Source organism: Anoplopoma fimbria, chromosome 1 (assembly GCF_027596085.1).
Source record: "Anoplopoma fimbria isolate UVic2021 breed Golden Eagle Sablefish chromosome 1, Afim_UVic_2022, whole genome shotgun sequence".
Taxonomy (NCBI): domain Eukaryota; kingdom Metazoa; phylum Chordata; class Actinopteri; order Perciformes; family Anoplopomatidae; genus Anoplopoma; species Anoplopoma fimbria.
This window is the reverse complement of record NC_072449.1, coordinates 24556253-24576571: the sequence shown is the minus strand read 5'-3', so window position 1 is coordinate 24576571 and position 20319 is coordinate 24556253. Positions and strand designations below refer to the sequence as shown.

The 20319-nt window shown below is 38.0% G+C and overlaps 2 protein-coding genes across 2 annotated transcripts; both read right to left on the bottom strand.

Moving 5' to 3' along the window:
• Positions 1-900: 900 nt before the first annotated feature.
• Positions 901-16734, bottom strand: wdr95 (WD40 repeat domain 95). The gene is made up of 27 exons (XM_054606413.1): positions 16667-16734; positions 15850-16105; positions 14297-14362; positions 13505-13731; positions 12816-12881; positions 12604-12696; positions 12473-12518; positions 12316-12362; positions 11543-11660; positions 11297-11366; positions 10629-10848; positions 10434-10539; positions 9757-9908; positions 9399-9501; positions 9179-9285; positions 9003-9082; positions 8845-8899; positions 8712-8757; positions 8276-8335; positions 4166-4328; positions 3983-4078; positions 3830-3888; positions 3119-3251; positions 2964-3003; positions 2483-2571; positions 1245-1429; positions 901-912 (listed from the first exon to the last, which is right to left on the bottom strand). Exons 1-27 carry the CDS (start codon positions 16732-16734, stop codon positions 901-903), a joined length of 2763 nt encoding a protein of 920 aa, XP_054462388.1.
• Positions 16735-17772: 1038 nt separating this feature from the next.
• Positions 17773-19944, bottom strand: LOC129096750 (testis-expressed protein 26-like). Its single transcript, XM_054605384.1, has 7 exons — positions 19932-19944; positions 19183-19267; positions 18919-19075; positions 18651-18807; positions 18330-18512; positions 18073-18228; positions 17773-17987 (listed from the first exon to the last, which is right to left on the bottom strand). Exons 1-7 carry the CDS (start codon positions 19942-19944, stop codon positions 17854-17856), a joined length of 885 nt encoding a protein of 294 aa, XP_054461359.1. The 3' UTR covers positions 17773-17853.
• Between the last annotated feature and the right edge of the window lie 375 nt (positions 19945-20319).

Genomic DNA, 20319 nt, shown 5'->3' with positions numbered 1-20319 from the left:
TTCCAATCTGCAAGAACAGGTTTTATTTTGGCCACTAAGGGGTAACTGAAACCAGATTTAAACACAGCTCAGAAATATTATCACCTTTATGTTGCAACATATTCGGAAACAGTTCCATGTTTCTCTCTGTGATAAATAAAATTCCAATATTCACTGACCTCTCAACTCTGTTTTTGGCCCACCAACATCTGAGGGAAATATATCTGGCTTTTTAGCTGCTAAATGCTCCACAACACTATGTTGATTAGCCAGTTGCTAATTTTCACTGTCTGATGTTTGGTGCTAGTGTGAGCGTACAGTGGGCTTTCAGAGATTTCTCACTAAAAACATTCACTAAATTGGTCTACTTAAGTCTCGGGAATACTGAGGAAAATATGCTCTTCCTCACAGTCTAAAGTCATAAATGTCAGTTATTATTCCTCTACTCTAATGGTAATGGTAACCCTTTTTATTTTACTTCACTTCATGCCAAGAATATGACCTGGACAGTTGTGTGTTTCAAAATGCAAATGACAGCCTGCAGTTCAAGTAAAAACTGTCTGAAAAAGCAATTTGATTTCTTAGTATTCTTCCTGAACTTTCAACTTTGTTCAAAGCCACTTAATGTTGCAATCAGTTTTCACACATTAATTTTATCCATTATTTTCCATCACATAATACATTGTTATGATTACCTAAAGCCCACATTCTCACCATTTCCATTTTAAAAGAATGTCTTTATAATATTGAATGATCCGGTTACTCAATTGTAATCAATACAGTTTCCTCTTATTCGGTTGACTCCAGCTCCTCAGTGCTGCTAATGAGAGGTCAGGTCTTACAATGGTGTTCAGTGGCTCCACAGCATCAAAGCCTTTCAAAGAGCTGTGGTTCGATAGCTTGTTAGTATGCCTGACAGTTTCATGACAGAGCCTGAAATGCAAAAGAAGACACACTCACACTTAATATAAATCTGTCACTTTGTAGACTTACATAGCATGTGTACAGTAGTCTTTGCTGTTGTAATGGTTATAACTCACCCAGTCTTGTGTTCCTCTGGGTAAAATGTGCTTTTAATCTTCCCCAATGTCTGTGTCACTGATGGATGATGAGGGAAGTCTCAGTTTACTGTGTGACTCTGACTGCAATTATGCCGCAAGAGAAGCAGGCACCATTCAGTTAAACGTTTGTAGGGTGGAGAGATAGAGAGAGACACATAGCTAAAGCTTACACAGTATAATACATATTGAAGTTATGCAGCTCACCTTTGCTTCACCTCTATGAGCCCCACTCTTGTCAGGATAGATGGCATCAGAAAGACGTGTGTTTACATATTGAATTTCATGATCAGGCATACTCAGAGGATCAATCAGGACCTCATAGGGGACAGCAGGATGTTTCCAAGATGAAGAGATGTGGACGCCCCAGCTCTCAGACTGCCCAAAGGTCCCTGTGGACAAAAGCCAAAATGTACCATTTCAGTGTATTTTCAAATTGTGCTGTATGGTGCTGAACGGATGTGATGGAGTCGAAGCTGTGGCTTTTTAAAATGTCACAATGTCTGAATCCATTTGAAATAATTTCTCTGGAGCGCCCTGCAGCTCAATTCTTAGACCAGACCCACAGGACAGGAACATTTCCTTACCAAAGTGTTAGCAATCAGTTTGAAAAATAAATTCTGTTTAATAGCATTTAGAGAAACACTGCAGCGATTCAGATAGAGTTGTAGTACGTGTACATAAAGGGTGGACTACCAATGAGGTCGGTGACAGACATTTGAAGGAATAGTTCGACATTTTGGAAAATACATTAGGGGAGTCAGATGAGAAGCATAGTACCACTCTCTGTTGGTTGTGCATTAAATATGACAGGAATATGAAGCTACAGCCAGCAACCAGTTAGCTTAGCTTAGCACAAACACTATCTCTTTAAGGGATTTGGCTCCTGAAATCCCAAGGTTCACATTGTGTCAATTGGTTAGTGGTTATTATTTAATTGTACATTATATCTGCTTGTTTACAATGCTTTGACCGTAATGTTGGTCCTGGATCACTACCTCACTGAATAACCTTATTCAAAATCTAGTTTTATATGTTTATTTATTGAGCTAATACCTTGCCTACGTGGTGAATGTTGCGAAATAAATTCACCAAAATGTAACTGACACACTGTAAACCTGGAGCCAGGTAGTATTGTGGCGTAGGAGTACACCAGCTCTCTAGGCAAAATATAATTAAGCTGCCATGTAATTTGCTGTGTGCACTCTACTTGACGGGTACTTAAGGGTGACAGGGCACATACACAATGCAGAGTGAGTGGAAGGAAGGGGGTAGCATAAGAGCCCAACAGCTAGTGTTTACCCAAAAGGGGTAATCCAGCCAGTACCGTCACGTTGAAATGAACCTTTCCACAAATAACAGCACTGCACCATGATTAATGGTGTTTGCATGGACATTAATAATGTCTAGAAGGAGGGGATTGACAGATGCAAAATGACACCCACCTATGAATTCTCCATGTGCACTCCAAAGGCGCACAGTGTAGTCAGTGGATGAGGTAAGCACCACTTGATCATTGTCAACAATCTGCAGGCTGCAACAGAATAAAGAGACATGAGATGAAATGAGAGAAGACATTTCTGGCAGAAAACCCTAAATCATCCACTCTGTTGGTGGGTCTGATGGCAGATGCACCCCGGGCCACTTCTCACCTATACTGATCGTCTCTTTTGAGACCTTCCCACACAGTTTCTCCTTTACTTTGTTTGTCTACTGCAGCAGAAGGAAGTTATGGAGCTCCTGCTGCCAGCGACACCCAAAACTGAGAATGACTGTACCCTCGGGGACTATTAAGTATACAAGCAGCTAAAAGTTAACGACTCAAGGAAAAGTCTAATTGCTCTTTGAGAGCAGTTACCCGATCATTTTAAACTTAAGATTAATTTGTGATCGACCATGATAAAACATGTTGTGTATTTTACATACCCAGTAATTCTGCTGGTGTGGGCACGCCAGAAGTTTTCAGCTGAGTGGATGTGGAAAATACAAACAGGAACACGCTCACAAATGTGATTTTGCATGTTCTGATGGACAGTTTCTCAGTGTCTCAGAGTCAATTGCAAGAAAAAAATGCATCTAACCTCTAAGTGATTTTTGCTCAGGGGCAAACTTCTCTATGTTGTAAACGTAGATGTAACCAATTCGGTCAGCAGCGAACACCAACGTGTCCTTGTCCGTTTTAGCCATTTCTGTAATCTTTTGTTGGAATCTAGACTGCAAAATGGAAATAAAAAGAAACATTTTTAGTCATAGCACTGACATCCCAACTATTCATATTTATAATTTGGTGATGGCTAGCTTACTGTTCTCCTCCTTGCACACTTATATTCCCCTAGCTAAAGTCCTTTCCAGAAAATCTGACAATATATAACCAAATGTGTCTAGCAACAATTTGTAGAAACTAATCATGAAGAAACCAAAGATGCATTAAAAACGCCTACATTGTTAAGAGCCATTGTTGCTAGGTAACAAAACACAAGTTGGGTGTGAAAGCAAAAAGACTGTTTTTTGTGTCTTTTGTGAAATATAGGAACACTGTTTAATAGCCTCAAAACACAATTTCTGCTTTCACAGGCATGTGTTTTATTTTAGCTTTATGCCCCCATGTTTCCCCACCTCCCAATATATAGGTTGCCATTATGCAGCTCCAAGGAAGGTATCTGCTAGTTGTTCAAAAACGAACCAGGCAAAGACACAGTGCACCACAAAATATCTTACTGTTTAATCAGCAATTTTGAAGGTAAGAGAAAGAAAAGTGAAACTGAGAAATGCTGTTTAGTAAAATATCTTACAGCTTTGAAGCTGCCCACAAATTTTCCTCCACTGAGCACGTTCCAGAGATTTATACAACCTTTAAAAGTGAAAATACATACAGTAAGTAAGGGTCTATGAAATCTTGCAAAATGTAATCATGTGATGTAATTAGTGCTGTTCATAACACTGACCCATGGCTCCAGAAGACAGCAGAGCCGTAGCCGACGAAAAGTGCTGTAACTTGGAGTTCTTCAGGAAAATTATGCATGGCACATTTGTATCCAGCCCTGTGTAATAGAAAAAAACCATCAAATAAATGCAAAGCAATGCGTTTTCATTGAATATATTGAACATTCTCTTTGCTGCAAAATCACCTTCAACATTCTGGTGTTCAGGTAGAAGAGGGCTGACAAACCGACACTGTATACGTCCGGAAACCGCGTTCCACACGATAATCTCTCCATCATAGCTGCTGGTGGCTACAAGAGATGGGGGACACTGTGCCACACACAGGATGTCCTCCTTATGGCCATTTTTCTGAGAAAAGACAATGTGTGAGTGTCTCTAAACAACTGCAGGGTTAAAAATTCATAGGATCAGCCACTTTATATCCATTGGTCTCTTATCTTTGAAAGATTCCTGTCGCACACAGAAATATATTGTGTTTTACATTTATTATGTGTTAAAGCTTCAAAGATATTACTTACATTGACAAGGAAAGTCCAATATTTTAAAAACAAATAAAATATGAAATATTAGAAAATGGAAACATTATTTTTCAGTTCAGAGAACTTGAAGTTTATTTAAAAAAATAGCATATACATTAAGTTAATTGATTATATATATTTTTTTACTTATAATATGTTCTCAAAAAAATACATCAAACATAAGTGCTGTGAATTTATATACTTAATACTTCAATACTACAGAGTATTTCTAAAAGATAAAGCCTGATATGGTCCTAATGTTACAGATCCTATTAAAAAATTGTCCTTGGGAATGTTTAGGGGGGAAAAAGCTTATTTGCTCTCTCACAGAGACAGTTAGCACAAAAAATGGAACGGAAGCAGCTAGCTTGGTTTTTCAGAAGGTAGATAAAAATCTGCCAACCAGCACACCAATAGTATACTAGTTTATGGGTTATTGGATTAATGGGATATCTAGTTTCTCTAGACTGTGCAAAAGGCAAAGTGTAAAAATGACACAGACATAAACAGGCAGGCTTTTCCCCCTTTTTCCCGTCTTTGTGCTAAGCTAAGCTAAATGGCTGCTGCTGGTAGTTTATATTTATCATGTATATTACAGACACAAGAGTGTTATCAATCTTCTTATTTAACTCTCTTAAAAAAGCAAAGAAGCGCATTTCCCAACTATTTCTTTAACCATATTAATTTAGAATAAGTGCAGGGTTAAAGGTCACCAGTCTGTCCACCAAAAATTTCAAAGATATGCCTCTCTGATGAGCTAAGGGATAAATAAATCGTGGGTGAAAAATGTTTTGACTAATTTTAAGCCATGAATGTCAGAGTTTTCACTACAGTTGTGCTTTTTCTTAGAGTACTCTGGCCAAATTTCTTACACATTTTAGATCAATGACTGACTTGATGTCATCGACTGTATATAAGAAGCTAAACGTCAAACCCCTGAGCGAGCCGAAAAGCAAAACATTACTCCTGCCACTGCACATCACCATGATACAACAATGCAATTCATCTTGTGTTTTATGTGCTTCTTGCTTTCTTTCTCTGACCTCAACAGGAATATTTTGCTTTGAGTGATGCTGCCAACAAAAAACTGTACACAAATCAGGAAAAACAGACGGCATGTTTTGACTTAGGCACTGATTAGTGGACTAACAGTAAATTGACCAAGACCAATGCAAAATATTTAATAGATACTGGGCAATGATTTCAAATATTAATGAGATGCAACACAACACTGGCCATCTGGAGGAACAGAAAAATTCACAGTGTGCCGGTGGCTGAATGGACAAGGGAAAGAGACCAATATATAAGACCAACCCATTGATCTTCCTCTTGCAGGCCATTAATGAAAAAAACATTTCATGAGAAGGCTCTGTAGATACTCAAAGAGGTCTCTTTTCTTACTGGCCTCTGTAATGCATTCTTTCTGCTCTGTTAATGGGCTCTTTGGGGGTGAGTGTAACCATCGGCCATAATAAAAGAGATGGGAGGGACTCAGTGTCACCTCCAATAATGGATCACAGCGTGACTGAGAATCAATTTTCCCTCCTACAGCTCATGTAGAGAGATAACTTTCCCCTGCTGTCAGCGGTAAGCTGACCACTCTATCCAGGTAAAATCAGATAGAGGAACTGTAATCTGTTGTGTGACATTTTTGAATACACAGCTTTGGGAGCATTCGGCTGCCTTAAATATTGTAGCTGATGATTTTATCTAAGCCTGAAGTGTGAGTACGGCACGTCACTATCAGGTAGAATCATCGGGTATTACACTTTTAAAATGGCAGAAATGTTTAAAAAGGAATTAAGTAAAATATTATTCGAAATATTTGCTTGATTGCCATGAAAGTTGATACAAACATCAAATGCTCATATGATAAATGTTGATTATTTTTTGGTGATCTCTAGCACCACCATTTTGCCAAAATGTATTTTTCCTCATAATAGTTTGTGACCAAATATCTGCAAAACTAATGACTGCACATCTGCACTTTGGATTTAGTGCTAATTTTCAAATGTTGCATGCTAACACGCTAAAATAAGATGGTGAGTATATTAAATATACCAGCTAAACATCATCATGTTAGCATGCTGGCGTTAGCATTTAGCTCACAGCTAACCTCACAGTGCCCTGGGGACTTGCTTGTTTATACAGCAGTGGTTGTTTGCCTGATTTTACCTTTGGGAATTATTTTAGTCTCAAGGTTAAGAGTTTCTTTCACAATCCACCAAATATAAATTCTCAATGATGAGAAATTGAATCCCTGAAGAATACCAATCTATTAGCAGCTATTGGATTACAAATCCATGACACTTAGGGGATCATATGCATTTGTTAATTTTCTTGAGATACGTGTATTGCTTTTGGGATACACAATAATAAAGAAGTTAATCTTGTTACTATTATATATGCAAACACATGTGCAAGAATAAAAACTACGGGGTATAAAATATTGAGGTAACTCTTTAAGACACTGTGGCAGGAGGGCCTTTGGTGCACACCTGTAGTTCTGAACTGAGCCAAGTGATAAAAGCATTCTTACATTTCAGTGAGAGCTCAGACACTTCAGCCTTTCATAAACGACAGGTATGCTGACAGGTCAAAGCTTGGCTGCACTGGGACTTAGACACAAAGAAAAGCTGTGTGATGTGAGGACATCACCAATGGTGTGCTTGGGAGAAAATTTAAATACTATATAGTTACACTAGATACATGTGTGTATACTTATGGGTACAGCGGGTGGTAAGAGACTAAAACATATCATATTTGTAATATAAATGATCACAGCTGAGAGAAATGGAACAAGGGAAGAGGGATAATAAAAACGAGACATGGGGGATGGGGGAACTTTCTGCGTTAAAAAAAACATTGTGCAGGTGATGCTGCACATAGGGCAGAGATCCCTCTGAACTTTACAGCCTGTCAGCAAAAATGACTCGTAGGACCAAAGACTACAGAGTCTTCAGTGTGTGTGTGTGTGTGTGTGTGTGTGTGTGTGTGTGTGTGTGTGTGTGTGTGTGTGTGTGTGTGTGTGTGTGTGTGTGTGTGTGTGTGTGTGTGTGTGTGTGTGTGTGTGTTAAATAGGAACAAACAACCAGCAGGGAAACTTTATCTTTCCATTTGTGAGGGTGCACTGAGGCAAAGCATGGACGACACTGGCCAAGCACCCCTAATATACAATGCACAGTGATTTTGTGTGTTTAAATATATACAATCATATTTTATCTTTTGTATTTAAAATAGTAATCAGATTCCCTGTTACCATTGCTGTCAAATCAATGCAATCAAGTAAAAAATAGAGCACAAAAATAAAATGACATTAAATGGTAATACTCAGGTAAAGTTCCTTAAATACCTCAAAGTTGTACTTAAGTACAGTACTTTAGAAAACATACTTAATTTCTTTCCATCACTGGAAAATGCTGATTTCCTAAAATTATTTTTATAAATAAATAAAAATTGACCATAGCAACTTAATGATGCCTTGATGATAAGATAGCACGCATTGTGCACTTGCCTAATGTGTTTTTGATCAAGCATTCAGTTCACAACATAAACACCCAATTTGTCCTTTTGTCACTTTCAACACAGATAGCTGTGCTTTTCAGAAATGGAAGAATAATGGATGGATCCATTCAACGTTTCTGTCATCTATTCTTCCTGAAATTAATGACATGGGGGAATACTAACTGTCAGCCGGAGCCCACTGTTATAATTTTGGTATCCCTGAACATCTTTTCTCTAAGTTATTGTCAAGACAATTTTCTGTTCATTAATCACCAGATCATCTTGCCACGAAGGCTGTGGCGTCTGGACATGATGAAGGTCCTCGGGTATGTCCTGACAAAATGCAGATGCATATTCAGCAAACAGGGAATTTTAAATAAAAACACTATTGGTTTTGTTTAAAATAGCTGAAAGAACATCCTATTAGCACATTAAAATCCTTATTAACTAGACAATGACAAGAAGTGTCATCCGCCATGCAGCCAAACATGTTCGTTATAATGAAATTCAAAATAGACAACATTTTGCATGATCTATAAGTCTTTTTTTTTTGCTTTTAGAATGGAGTTCAGCTGGTAATGACAATGTAAATTAATGCAAATTGGATGCAATACGATGGACGGATGGAGGAATTGGAGAAATAATTGAACTGGGAATTCTGAGACACAACTGACAAATAATACATAGAACTCATGTCTTTTGTACTCACTGGGTAAATGTCAATCTTCCGGTCCCGGCCGACAGACATCACATAGCTTCAAACGTAAAATTACATAAACTCAACATGGATTAAAATTCATACTGAGCCGAGAACACTTGCAAAATATCACATCATTACTCACAAATTCCTGTGAACTTGCAGAAAGATGCAGTCGCACACTTCTTGACATTCACTCTCTACAGGAAAGATTGGGGGGGTATTTTTCACAGTAAATATGATATTTATTTTTCTCTTTCTTGATTTTGGTATGAGGAAGTAATGAAAATGTACAGTACCTACCCTTCTTTAGTGTCTTTAGGCACTGACCATTGTTGAAGTTCCAGATCTTTAAACAACCATCTCTTCCACCTGTGATGAGTCTGCAAACACAAGAACATGCTGTAGTGTGAAGAAGTAGTGGCCGAGTGTTTTTTATGAAAAGTGAAACCTTTAACAAGTTGCATTTTGTGCTGTACCTCCTCCCTTTCGGGTCAAAAGTCATGCATGTGATGGCAGACAGATCATTTCTGCCACCAAACTCAAAAACCTGTCGCCCGGTGTCAAAATCCCAGACTTTCACCACCTGATACAAGTAACATTTTGAGTTATGAAGTCAAGTAAATATGGTCATGTTTAAGACAGACCTGATCAACTTTACAGTGGAAATGTGATCTTGTAAAGTACTGATTTACTCACAGATCCCTCAGTGCAGCTGACAACTTGACGAAACTCCTCACTGTAGCCGCAGCACATTACAGAGTCATTATGCGAAACAGTCAGACGGCTGTGCAGCCTCGGCCTTACAGAGGCAGAAGATAATAGAATTAATAAAAGAGGGATTAATATTAAGGTGCTGCCGTCATCTCTGAAGAAAAAAAATATTAAAATCTGTTGGGTGAAAGTGAGATGTTCCTCAAAAGCAATTCTTCAAAAGCATCAGCTGTCTTATTTCCTGGAATTCCACAAATTTTTCCCCTTAAATGAGTTCAGTTGAGGAATATTTTCAAAAGTATCTACAGAGTACATTCTATGATGAATAAAGCACAAAGCCAACCTTATCTTCAGGGAGAGCACAGTCATATAGTCTGCCGCCATGTAAAAGGATTTCATAGCAGAGGAATACGAGCATGCAGACATGTCACCATGAATCCCGCTGGCTTTGGGGTCTGCTGTAAACAGGCAGTACTGTTCTTGAATATCCCAAATCTGAAATGTGAACAGGAAGAATAATTTATATAGATAAAGTAAAAGCAATACCACGCTAAAGAACACCTGCATTTAACATTTTAATTTAAGTAGAAGTACAGAGGATTTAGCAATACTTTGCACCTTAAAGTAACAAATTACTATATAATATACTATAATTTCTATTAACGTACGTAAGCAGTACTTAAACCTGTTGAGGTGTAGATAGTGTACACTGCTTTTTATACTGCTGTATAATTTAATCTGCTTTATAAAATTATTATGCATTTGTGTGTACAACCTTAACCTGAAAAGTATCAAAATAAATGTAATTGAGTAAAAAATACAAAACTCTAGAAGTAAAAGATTAAAATAATTTTCTTATAGTGCAATACTTGAGTAACTGTAATTGGTTACTTTCCACCATTGCTGATGAAATGTCTGCAGTGGTTAATGCATATACAGTAGTATAAATGCTGTATTTCTTTGGATCATTTGGATTGTAGTAAAGTCAACAAAACATTAAAAAAAAATAGTAATAATTACTTTTACTGTGTTGTCTATGGAAACAGAGACGATCTGACTGTCCTCTGACAAGATGTGGAGGTAGACGATGGGAGCAGAGTGGCCTTTCAAAATACCGGTTGGTTTTCTAAAAAGAAAAACAGAACCAAGAGGATGTGGCTTTTTAATTGAATGTTCATTTTCTCTAAGAAAGCCCTCTGAATTCTGGCTCCTCACCCAGAAACATATGGGTTCCACATGCGTACGAGTCGGTCCATCCCTCCAGTGACCAGCAAGCTGTGCTTCTGACACAGGTCAAAGGCCTTTACACCTTTGTAGATGGTGAAAACTCTCTGGTCACATGATGCCCGGAGCTGTGGAGTCCAGCTCAGATGGACCTTCTTGGTCTTCCCTTCATAGCAGGCCTCTCTGATCTCACTCAACTGCTGCTCAGCGTCTGTTAAAGGCAGCAGACACCCTCAAGAAAAAAAAGGACAAAGAAGTGTTTTACTAAGGCGCTGTGTGTGAGCATTGATCAAACATACTTTCTGGATCAAGGGCAGGCCATTATCAGAACAAATGAGCTAGCTGGCAAGTGGACATGGCCGACTACACACACACAACAAATACACACACGCTGGCATTGATTGGTGAATTTGAGATAGATGAGTCATCATTTGTCATCCCTTAAAGCTCTTCTACCAGGCTGCCTCATGTTCAACAACAAGTTTAAATTCTGCACACTGAAGAGTGAAACTTGATACTTTATATCATCAACATACGTAATTTCTTATCTCGATCTTAAATCACAGTCAAGTCACAATAATGAAAGTCCTGGATTGTTTGATATTGTCCTGATGGTGCTGAACAACTGCCCAAAAAAAGGTAAAGAAAAACAAAATTACCTATAACGAGGGAAGAAGATTCTTCATTCGATGAGGAGACAACAGCTTGAAAACTTTGAAAATATTTTGCCTAAAGTTAAACAGAAGAGTTAGTTGCTCAGCCTATTGCAGGGTTATCTGCTCATAATGCAAGTAAAATGTATTGTTACACAGCTTCTGCAGATATTGTCAATCGTCACTTAGCTGAACTTAAATTAATTTCATTATAAGGGAAGTGTATATACAAATGTAAAGGTAAAATGTCACCTGTGTCACCCAGTCGTGATGAACCTTCCATCTGACAAATGTCACATTGGGAGATAGCACTGCATTGTCAACTGCTATGTTGGGCATATTTTCAATCTTTGGTAATTTATTCCATAATCTATAAAGAAATAGAAATTGAAATGAACAAGCAAGCCTGAAACAGGTCACATTCTGCTGAGACACTGCCTCACTCACATAACATGCACATCATTTATTTGATTCTCAGGGAAGAGATAGGAAGCAAAGTTAAATTTTCCACCATACTTTTGAAGTTTCTGTGCTACCTGGCTATTTTTTTAAGTACTTCACTGAGTCCATACACTCAGTTCTCTGTTATAACCAAAACAAAATAATACTAGATACCATTATTTAAAAAAATAACAAGTTAGTACATTTATATCTATGTATTTAGTTGTTACATTTTGTTTTACAAAGTTAGGAAAGCAATGTTTTAGTCAAGCTTGATGTTGCCTTACACATAAAAGAATGATCCAAGTCACTTCCACACAGTGAGGCCTACAACTTGATAAAACATTGGTATCTATCGATCCTTTGCATTGGCCGATACCAAAAGCCCAGGTATTAATATCAGTATGGAGACTGAAAAAGTTAGATCCATGCATCCCTGATACATACATGAGTGACCTGCCTAGAATGGCATTGCACATTTAAATACACCAACACTGCATCCAACCAGATTGTACAATGTGCAGTGACCAGTCATGTGAAAGAAGATTAAAAGTGTGTAGTGAGTTTTTAGAAAGCACAATTACCTGAGGGTATCTCCAACAGAGGATATTAAAATGATAGTCACACATCCCTGAAACACAAACACCAAAATTGACTTCTGCCAGCATTTCAGTAATCAAGTAGAACATAACTAATATTTTTATGATTTAGAATTGGATCAGGTGTTAACAATGGACCTACGTCTGTGTCTCCATACAGGATACAACATTTATCAGGGCCAGTGTAGCTATGAGGAAAACAAAACAAACTCAAATGATTGTGACTTATTGTGACATTTGGAAGATATGTTAACATGCAGGTTTGTTTCTCACCCGTAGTCTAATGTCAAAGGCACTGTGTCTAGTGCATTGATCTGGCAATAAGGCTCCAGAGTGGAGAGCTCATAAAGTTGGATCTCTCTGTCCCTGCAAGATAACGAAGACACACACAATAAACAAAGCTGGAATAGTCTGGAACCTGCAGTTAGAGTAATCTACGTACTCAATAAATAATGAGCTCTTTAATTCATTGTATTAAAACTAACCCTGTTCCGATCATCAGCTTGTTGAACTCTGTCATCAGAGTAAAATCACTTGCCCACTTTGACTTCCTGTTTGCAGGTCCTTCATTCTTTAAGAAAAAAGTAATGTGTTAAAAATGTGTTCAGCTGTATCATTTGAAGCAATCTGATAGTCTTGAATAAGTATTTGTAAAGATTCAGCTTTGATATTTTGCTCTCACTATGCACATACAGAGAGAAAACACCTTCTATACATTTGGACAATATTAAATGCTTCATCTATAAAGAGTCCTAAACCTGGAAATGTTCAATTGTCTCAAGTAAATGTTTTTTTTTTTATATGCCTGAAATATGGTCTGTGGTTAAAACAAGTTTAAGATATATCCACGTTGGTTCTACGGCTCCAAAAGAAACTACAAAACATCATCATGCCTTCTTAAGCTTTTTACATCTGCCAATGACTTTCACGCTCCAAAAATCATGAAAGTCGTGTTCATTTGTGAAGGTGATCTTGCTAAACAAAATGCGTATATGTATCATAAACTTGAGTTTCCCAAGGTTGGCCCACAAAAATATGTCATCCCTGCAGCACTCTATTGTTGTCCAAACACTATTGAAAAAAGATTGTTATTGAAAATAAATAACTTTAGAATGACACCAAACTAATCCTTAAAGTGTTCAGGTAAATGTAAAAAAATGTAAAACATACAAACATGCGTTTGGTCTTGAGTGGTTTAAGTTCAGGGCTCCAGTAGCAAACACACCCGTCCTCTCGCACTGTTACGATGGTGCCATCATGGGTGGAGTGTATGTTGACGATGGGGATGCCATTACACAACGCCTTCATGGTGGCTGGCAGAGTGAACGCCACCTGCTTACTGCGTCTTGCAGTTTCCTCCTTCTCTTTGTGCTCCTGCAGCATGTGTGTGCAGAACTCACCCTGCGTCACATTACGTTGTGTTAGGTTCAAGTTGTCTAGCCCGCATGTTGATAGTCATTTAACTGTTATCATGGTTACATGAGTAGGGCCTTAGGTTTAAGATAAAGTAAATTAAGTATTTAGATTATGAATTCTATTTCCAATGTCAATCTAGAAATTATATAATTTGTAAAATAATTGTAATCCATACAGACTGTCACAATTGACTACTATCCAGCTAAAGAAAAAAAAACTGAAAAGATAATTTAGTCAAGTGACAAGAGTCAATGGCAATGCATTACTTGGTAAACAATCAACTCTGTACCATGTGTTATTGTACGGTCAACTTGGCATAAGAAAAGCTGATGTAGCCTGAATGATTGTGTTCAGGTGAGCTACAGTTTCACTTGCTCCTGAAATCCTAACTAAATTACAGCTGACAAAATAACCCTTTCACATTTCATAGATGCCTAACTTTTTTTTAATGCAAATTCCTGGTATTAGCATGCATAAAAAAGTGTCATAACTAAGGCAATTCTCCAGAATAAAAGAGCTGAATGCTCCATAAAAATGAATGTTATCTCACCCATGAAATCCTTCCTTGGCCTGAATAATCAATCTTCTTAAATAACCCTTGAATCTGCGCATTGCTCTGTGAAATTCAAAGCACAAAAGAATAAGGAACAATGACACTTATTTTGAATTAATCAGGTACTCTACTAGCAAAAACTGATGTGAGACACAGAGAACACAGAGATGAGAGAATCTGAGAGAGAGTAAGAGAGAAATGTCACACTGTCTTACTGTCTTATGCAAACCCAGACACTTCTTCACTATACGTCCAAATGTATTCCCATCAATGGATCTCCGACCACCCGTTTCAAATTCCTTTACAAGAGAAAATACAGGCAAATCTTCCAGCAAGGAATCATCAGACTGTCAGTGTGTTTATAAAATATGCAGTTTATACAGTACCTCAAATGCTAGTTTCAATTTTTGGAGGTTGTCGAGTGATATTGTCTCATCAATCTTATCGGAGAGAGGAAAAAATTGTAACATTGTATTATGAAATGAGCCAATAAATAATGCAGGTTGATTATGAATGTTTTTTTCATTTCATTCACCAGGCAGCTCGTAAAGTCTGAATGCTAGAGAGGAGATATTAACACTATGTAATTATCAACACACATGATTAGGGCTCCACCTCTGAGTATTAATAACTAACTGTAAAGGCCAGGACTAGCCATCACCGGCTATATATGTCACTGAGATGCTTGCAGGCCAGATGACAGGCCATGCTCCTCGTGTTAATGGCCTCTCTTCAATTTGCCACCGTTTCCTAGCAACAGGTTCTTGATCCATGACACTCTTTGATCTATCATTAATAAATAACAGGGATAAACAGCCTAATTCCTCAAGGAGGTAACTGGAGTCGTGGTCTCCCCACGGTATCTCCTGAATTCCAGAGATAATTGTTTTATCAGTCAGTGTGATGGAAGTGCTGAAAGTGTTCACACAACCTGGACTGCTTTCCAAATGCCTGTATTAGAACTGTATAACTTTGAACTCCTGAGCCTGTTCTGTCTAATCTGTCACGGCACACTGCTCATTACATTAAGCAGGGGAGTGTGACTGACATCTGCAACTTCTACATCAGTACATCATTCCTGTCAGCTTGAAGGCTAGAATTTGAATGTACTTGGGTCCTTTTAAGTAGTTGGCTCGGCACCTATGTTTGTTTCACTTTGGCCTGAAACCTGGCCACCCCTGGCTCTGGGACAGATTGTCCTGCTCGATGTGCAGTCATGCTGCAAGTACAAATTGATCATCAGCTTGATTTAAAATGTCACTTTTGGCATTACTTCACATTCCTTCTGCTGCTCACCTTGTGTGGGAAATATGCTTCTGCTGTAGTTGAGTTTAAACACTCCAGAAAGAGTCTGTAAACTGGTGAGTGTAGGAATGTAACACTATAGTGACACCTTGAGGCTATAAGCAGTAACTTTAACAAAGTAGTTAGATTGGGATATGGTGAAAATCTATCATGGCACTGAAATATCTAGATTTACTTTTCAGATGCGCATTAATCCCATTTACTCATCTGATTTTACTTTGAGTTAGATGTTTTGAAAACTGTACCTTGAGGTTGCAGAGTCTGCGAGTTGAGTCAATACTGTGGTGTTCTTGTCTCATGATTTCAGCATCATCTCCCAGTGTGACAGAGTGTCTTCGGCCGTTCTGTCTTAGCAGCTCTCGAATCAACCATTCAGGCTGCTCTTGTCTGTCCTCACTGACAACCCATTGTCTTGTTGCTGAGAAGTTATCCTTGACCTTCTCACCCCAACAACCTGGTCCCGTCGTCCTGTGTCCTGTACTCCCAAGTTCAGAGAGGATGCTGGAGGATTTGAGATGTTGTTTTGAGTAAAATCATGCAATATATAGTGCATTGCTATTGTGTAAAAAATATTGCTCTGGCAATATTTTTATTTTTATTTTATTGTATAATATGTGTATTTATTATCTGTTTCTGTGTAGTTGAGCTGCTGCAACACTTGAATTTCCCCCATGGGGATCAATAAAGGAATATAATAATAATAATAATTAGAAGCATATCAGAAGGTCATTGTTGTATCTTTACTTGACTTTTACTTAAGTGCAAGTTCTCATACTCTATTTAATAAATCTATTTAATCTTAGGAGAGTGATTGTAGGTGCATGTGACCAGACTTCCTGTATTACACATTAACTGCTCAGTGCTGCCCCAGATGGCAACTCAAGCACCATGACAACACAAAACATTTTCTGAACATGACAGAGAAACAAGGCAAGGCCTCAACCTTTGGTCCTATTATCCCTTCCCCAGACATTGCACTCATATTAAGATGAAGAGAACAAAACTTATCAAAGACATGTGATTTATAACGACGGTAAGGAGAAAAACCGAATAGCAGATTACCTGGTCACATGTCGGGTTTCTAATCTTCCTGAAGCAGAAGAAGAGCGGACCTTTTTCCCCAATGGCATCCTTGTTAGAAGCTGTATCTTGAAGGTTGATGTAAAGTAAAAAGCAGACTTGCGTGCAGCAAATTTCCTCAGTCAGACCTCCAAACAGAGGTTAATCAGACAGATCTCACATTAGTCTACCTGACACTCACTCTAACATAACACCTGAGAAGAGCGGGTGGCCCCAGGGTAACCAAGGAACCAAGAGTGACAACTGAGACTGCAAAACTAAAGACAAGAACCCGCACTTATGGGGGGAGAAACAGCCTTGATATATCTTGTTCACAAACTAACAATATATTGCAGGGTTTTCACTGTACTTTATTCAGTCAGCTAAATCATTTCAAGTAATCAATTCACCTCATTAAAGGTGACTTTCTTTACATTTCCATTTCAACTACCAAGGGAATGAATAAATTAATTAAAAATATAATAATATTCCTTTTGGAAAGACTCAGAATACAGTGCAAAACAGAATAATCAAAAAGTGATATTCTGTGAAGATCGAACACATTAAATCATTGCAACACATTTATATTCTGTTTTGTTATCAAGCCCCAAACAGACTGCATAACATCAGATAGCAGACCATGGGGACGATGAGATATAAAGCCATTTTTTTTATTGCTTTCACACAAATCGCAAGCAAAGCTAAATATGTGTTTAGAGTTTTGTGAACTTGAAGTGAGGTTTTCATCTCTGAGTTCAGTCATTGTGCTTTATGTGTCATTTTAGTGTGTTAGCTATTTTAAAAAAGATTGAATTATGACAACACACAAGTTATACACATAACTGATTTAAATCAAATAAAAACAACAAGACACTTTAAAATAATTAATTACAATGTATTATGTTATGTTATATTGTTATGACAGAAAGATTATGGATCGGTTGCGCATGTGTGTGGGTATTAGTGGGTGAGTGTGCATATTGTTGGTGCATAATTGGTGTTTAGACGAGGGGTTAGCCAGTTTCATATAATTCAATCGGCAGTGGTTGTTGCAGACACACCTGGCAAAATCTGCACGCTGCTAAATGCAGTTCTAGTATATTCAAATTATTGTCCTTATCATGAAAAAGATTACATAAAACATCAAATACAAAGACCGATAAACAAATTACTACCATCAGCAATAAGATTTAGAGGGGTCCTGGCCAACTTGATATCCACTCTGGTGAGCAGGAATGAAGCACAACTGGTGGGGGCTTATTGACTTGATCCCCGTTGGTTGGATAAGCATTTCTACTCATGGCAGATTTTACAGCCTCCTTTTCTGCAAAGAAAAAAGACACAAAACATGAATTACCCGTCTGTCAATAATCAAAATCAGTAGGCAACCTGTTAACAGTAATGCTTACCCTCCTTGGGTAAAGTTCTGTGTAGCTGCTGCAGCTCCTGGGGCGGCAGAGACTTGATCATATTTGTGACATTAGTGACTCTCTTTCCACAAAACCTGTCGTAGTTTGTCAAATCTGATCTTTTCTGCTGAGTGTGTCTCTGCACAACAGTTGGAACTGAAACACACAGGATAATCAATTGCTAGAAAGCATTAGCTTGGTAAATGGACACCACTCTTCACTGTGTTTACATTCATATCTTTATTAGTATACAGTACCTATACCCCGACAGGCCCTGTTAGGATCTGTGCAGCCATAGTAAGAGTAGTTGCCCAGCAGTTCAAGCTTTTGCTTTGGCTGGCGATAATTGTCCCTCATCTCTGTATCAGTAGAAAGTGGCATTTCAGGCCTGTTGTACCGACGTGCAAGTCTTCCTTCTCCATTATTAATATGATCATGTCCTGTCAAATAAGTTTTACAACAAAAGCAAAATAGAGAGCTGTAGAGAGAAATATTATGACTGTTTGGTGAATGTTAGTAGTTAATCTGTTCTGACATGCTTTCACATACACGAGACTGAACCAACACACTTGACATACCTTGAGGCATACCCATGTAGTCACATCTGTAGATGGAGCTGTACTGTGCTGTCAAGGCCTTATGCATCTCCCCCTCAGATGGGGGACATTTCCAAGGGAATCCGACGTACTCAGAGCTTCGTGAGCCATCTCTAGGCAGCTTCCACATCATGAAAGACTTGATGTAGAGAAAATAACTTGATTTAAAGGTATACACAGCGAGAGGTCAAGCCAGGCATTCGGCTATAAATGTAAAATTGCATAAAAATAACACAGCTTAAATACCGACCTGACTGGGATGCGGGTTGTTTCTCCTCTGCCCCGAGGCTGTTCCTGTGCGAATGCATTCAGGTTTACATGGTGGCTTCCAGCTAAAATCCTTGTTGTACACAGTTGAACCAAAAAGTCCAGAATAGGAGTCTTTAAATGAAGTTGACGTTGGGCACCTGCATACGAATCAACATTTACATACAATTACACACACAGAGAAACCAACTAACATATTCTCTATGCCCATGCATAACTTCACCAGGAGTATGTAAATCGAACTTACAGCAGAATCTCTGCAGCTGACCTTGGCCGGTAGACGAATTGTCTTCTATGAGATGTTTCATATGGATCCCACCACTGTTTGCCCTCTATAGAAAAATGTACCATTAGAATGCAACCCTGAATTATTGATATGTACTGTGTCATTTCAAACTACAGACAATGAGCTGGGTGCACAATGAATGAAACTTCAAATTTCTCGAGCAAATAACAACTATGGAAATGTTAGAAATGCTATTTAAAACTTTGTATTGTGACACTTTTTTTAGTTTGACTATTTTATTTTTGACAGGTGTTCAGCTGAGGGGGAATAGAACAGGATTTTGGAATGTGAATGTGGGAGATATCCCCATCCCAGTGAAAATACCGCCCTTGGTTACACAGGTATAAACAAAAATTACCCCAAATTGAAAAAGCATGAATAGGGAAATTATATGTAACATTTCTCCATTAATAATTACAATGCTGTAATTGAAAATTAAAGTAGTATGAACAATATTAAGACATGACTCTGCAACGCTCCAAAATAATAATAATTCCAACTAGAAAATACATATAATGTACCAGTCTATTATTTAGCTTAATTACACAGCAAATATTGCGATGAACATAATATATAACAGAAAACAAGATGTAATACAAATGCAAGAAAGATGCCTGCTAAATCAAATAAAACAACAATTAAAACAATGAAGTTACTTTCAAGTTAGTAAACAAGTTTCAATCTATATGCTATCCTTGGTTTAACATTACCTTTGGTTGCCATTGGTGACCACTGTTTTGGAATCTTGTGCTATGGTTGTTTTCAGTGTAATGAGAACCTTTCCATTTCCATTTCATTCAACACTTCATTGGTGGTTTGCTAAAATAGTGTTGCAGACAGCTGTGGGTCCTAAATTTGAGCCCCTGTGTATAACAATAAGAAAGTTTGGCTTTTAGCCATTGTTTTTAGCTAAGCAGAGACAGAGCTGATCCCAGCAGGATGTTTGTAGGTGCTGTGGTTATGGAGACCTACAACATTGAATGGTCACTGTGAGCTGCTCAGCGGGGGGAGATGTTGCATTAAAAATTCAACATTGCCATTTGCCTTATTTATGTCTGTTACTGACTAGGTATTTTTAGTGAACTAATTTCATTCAAT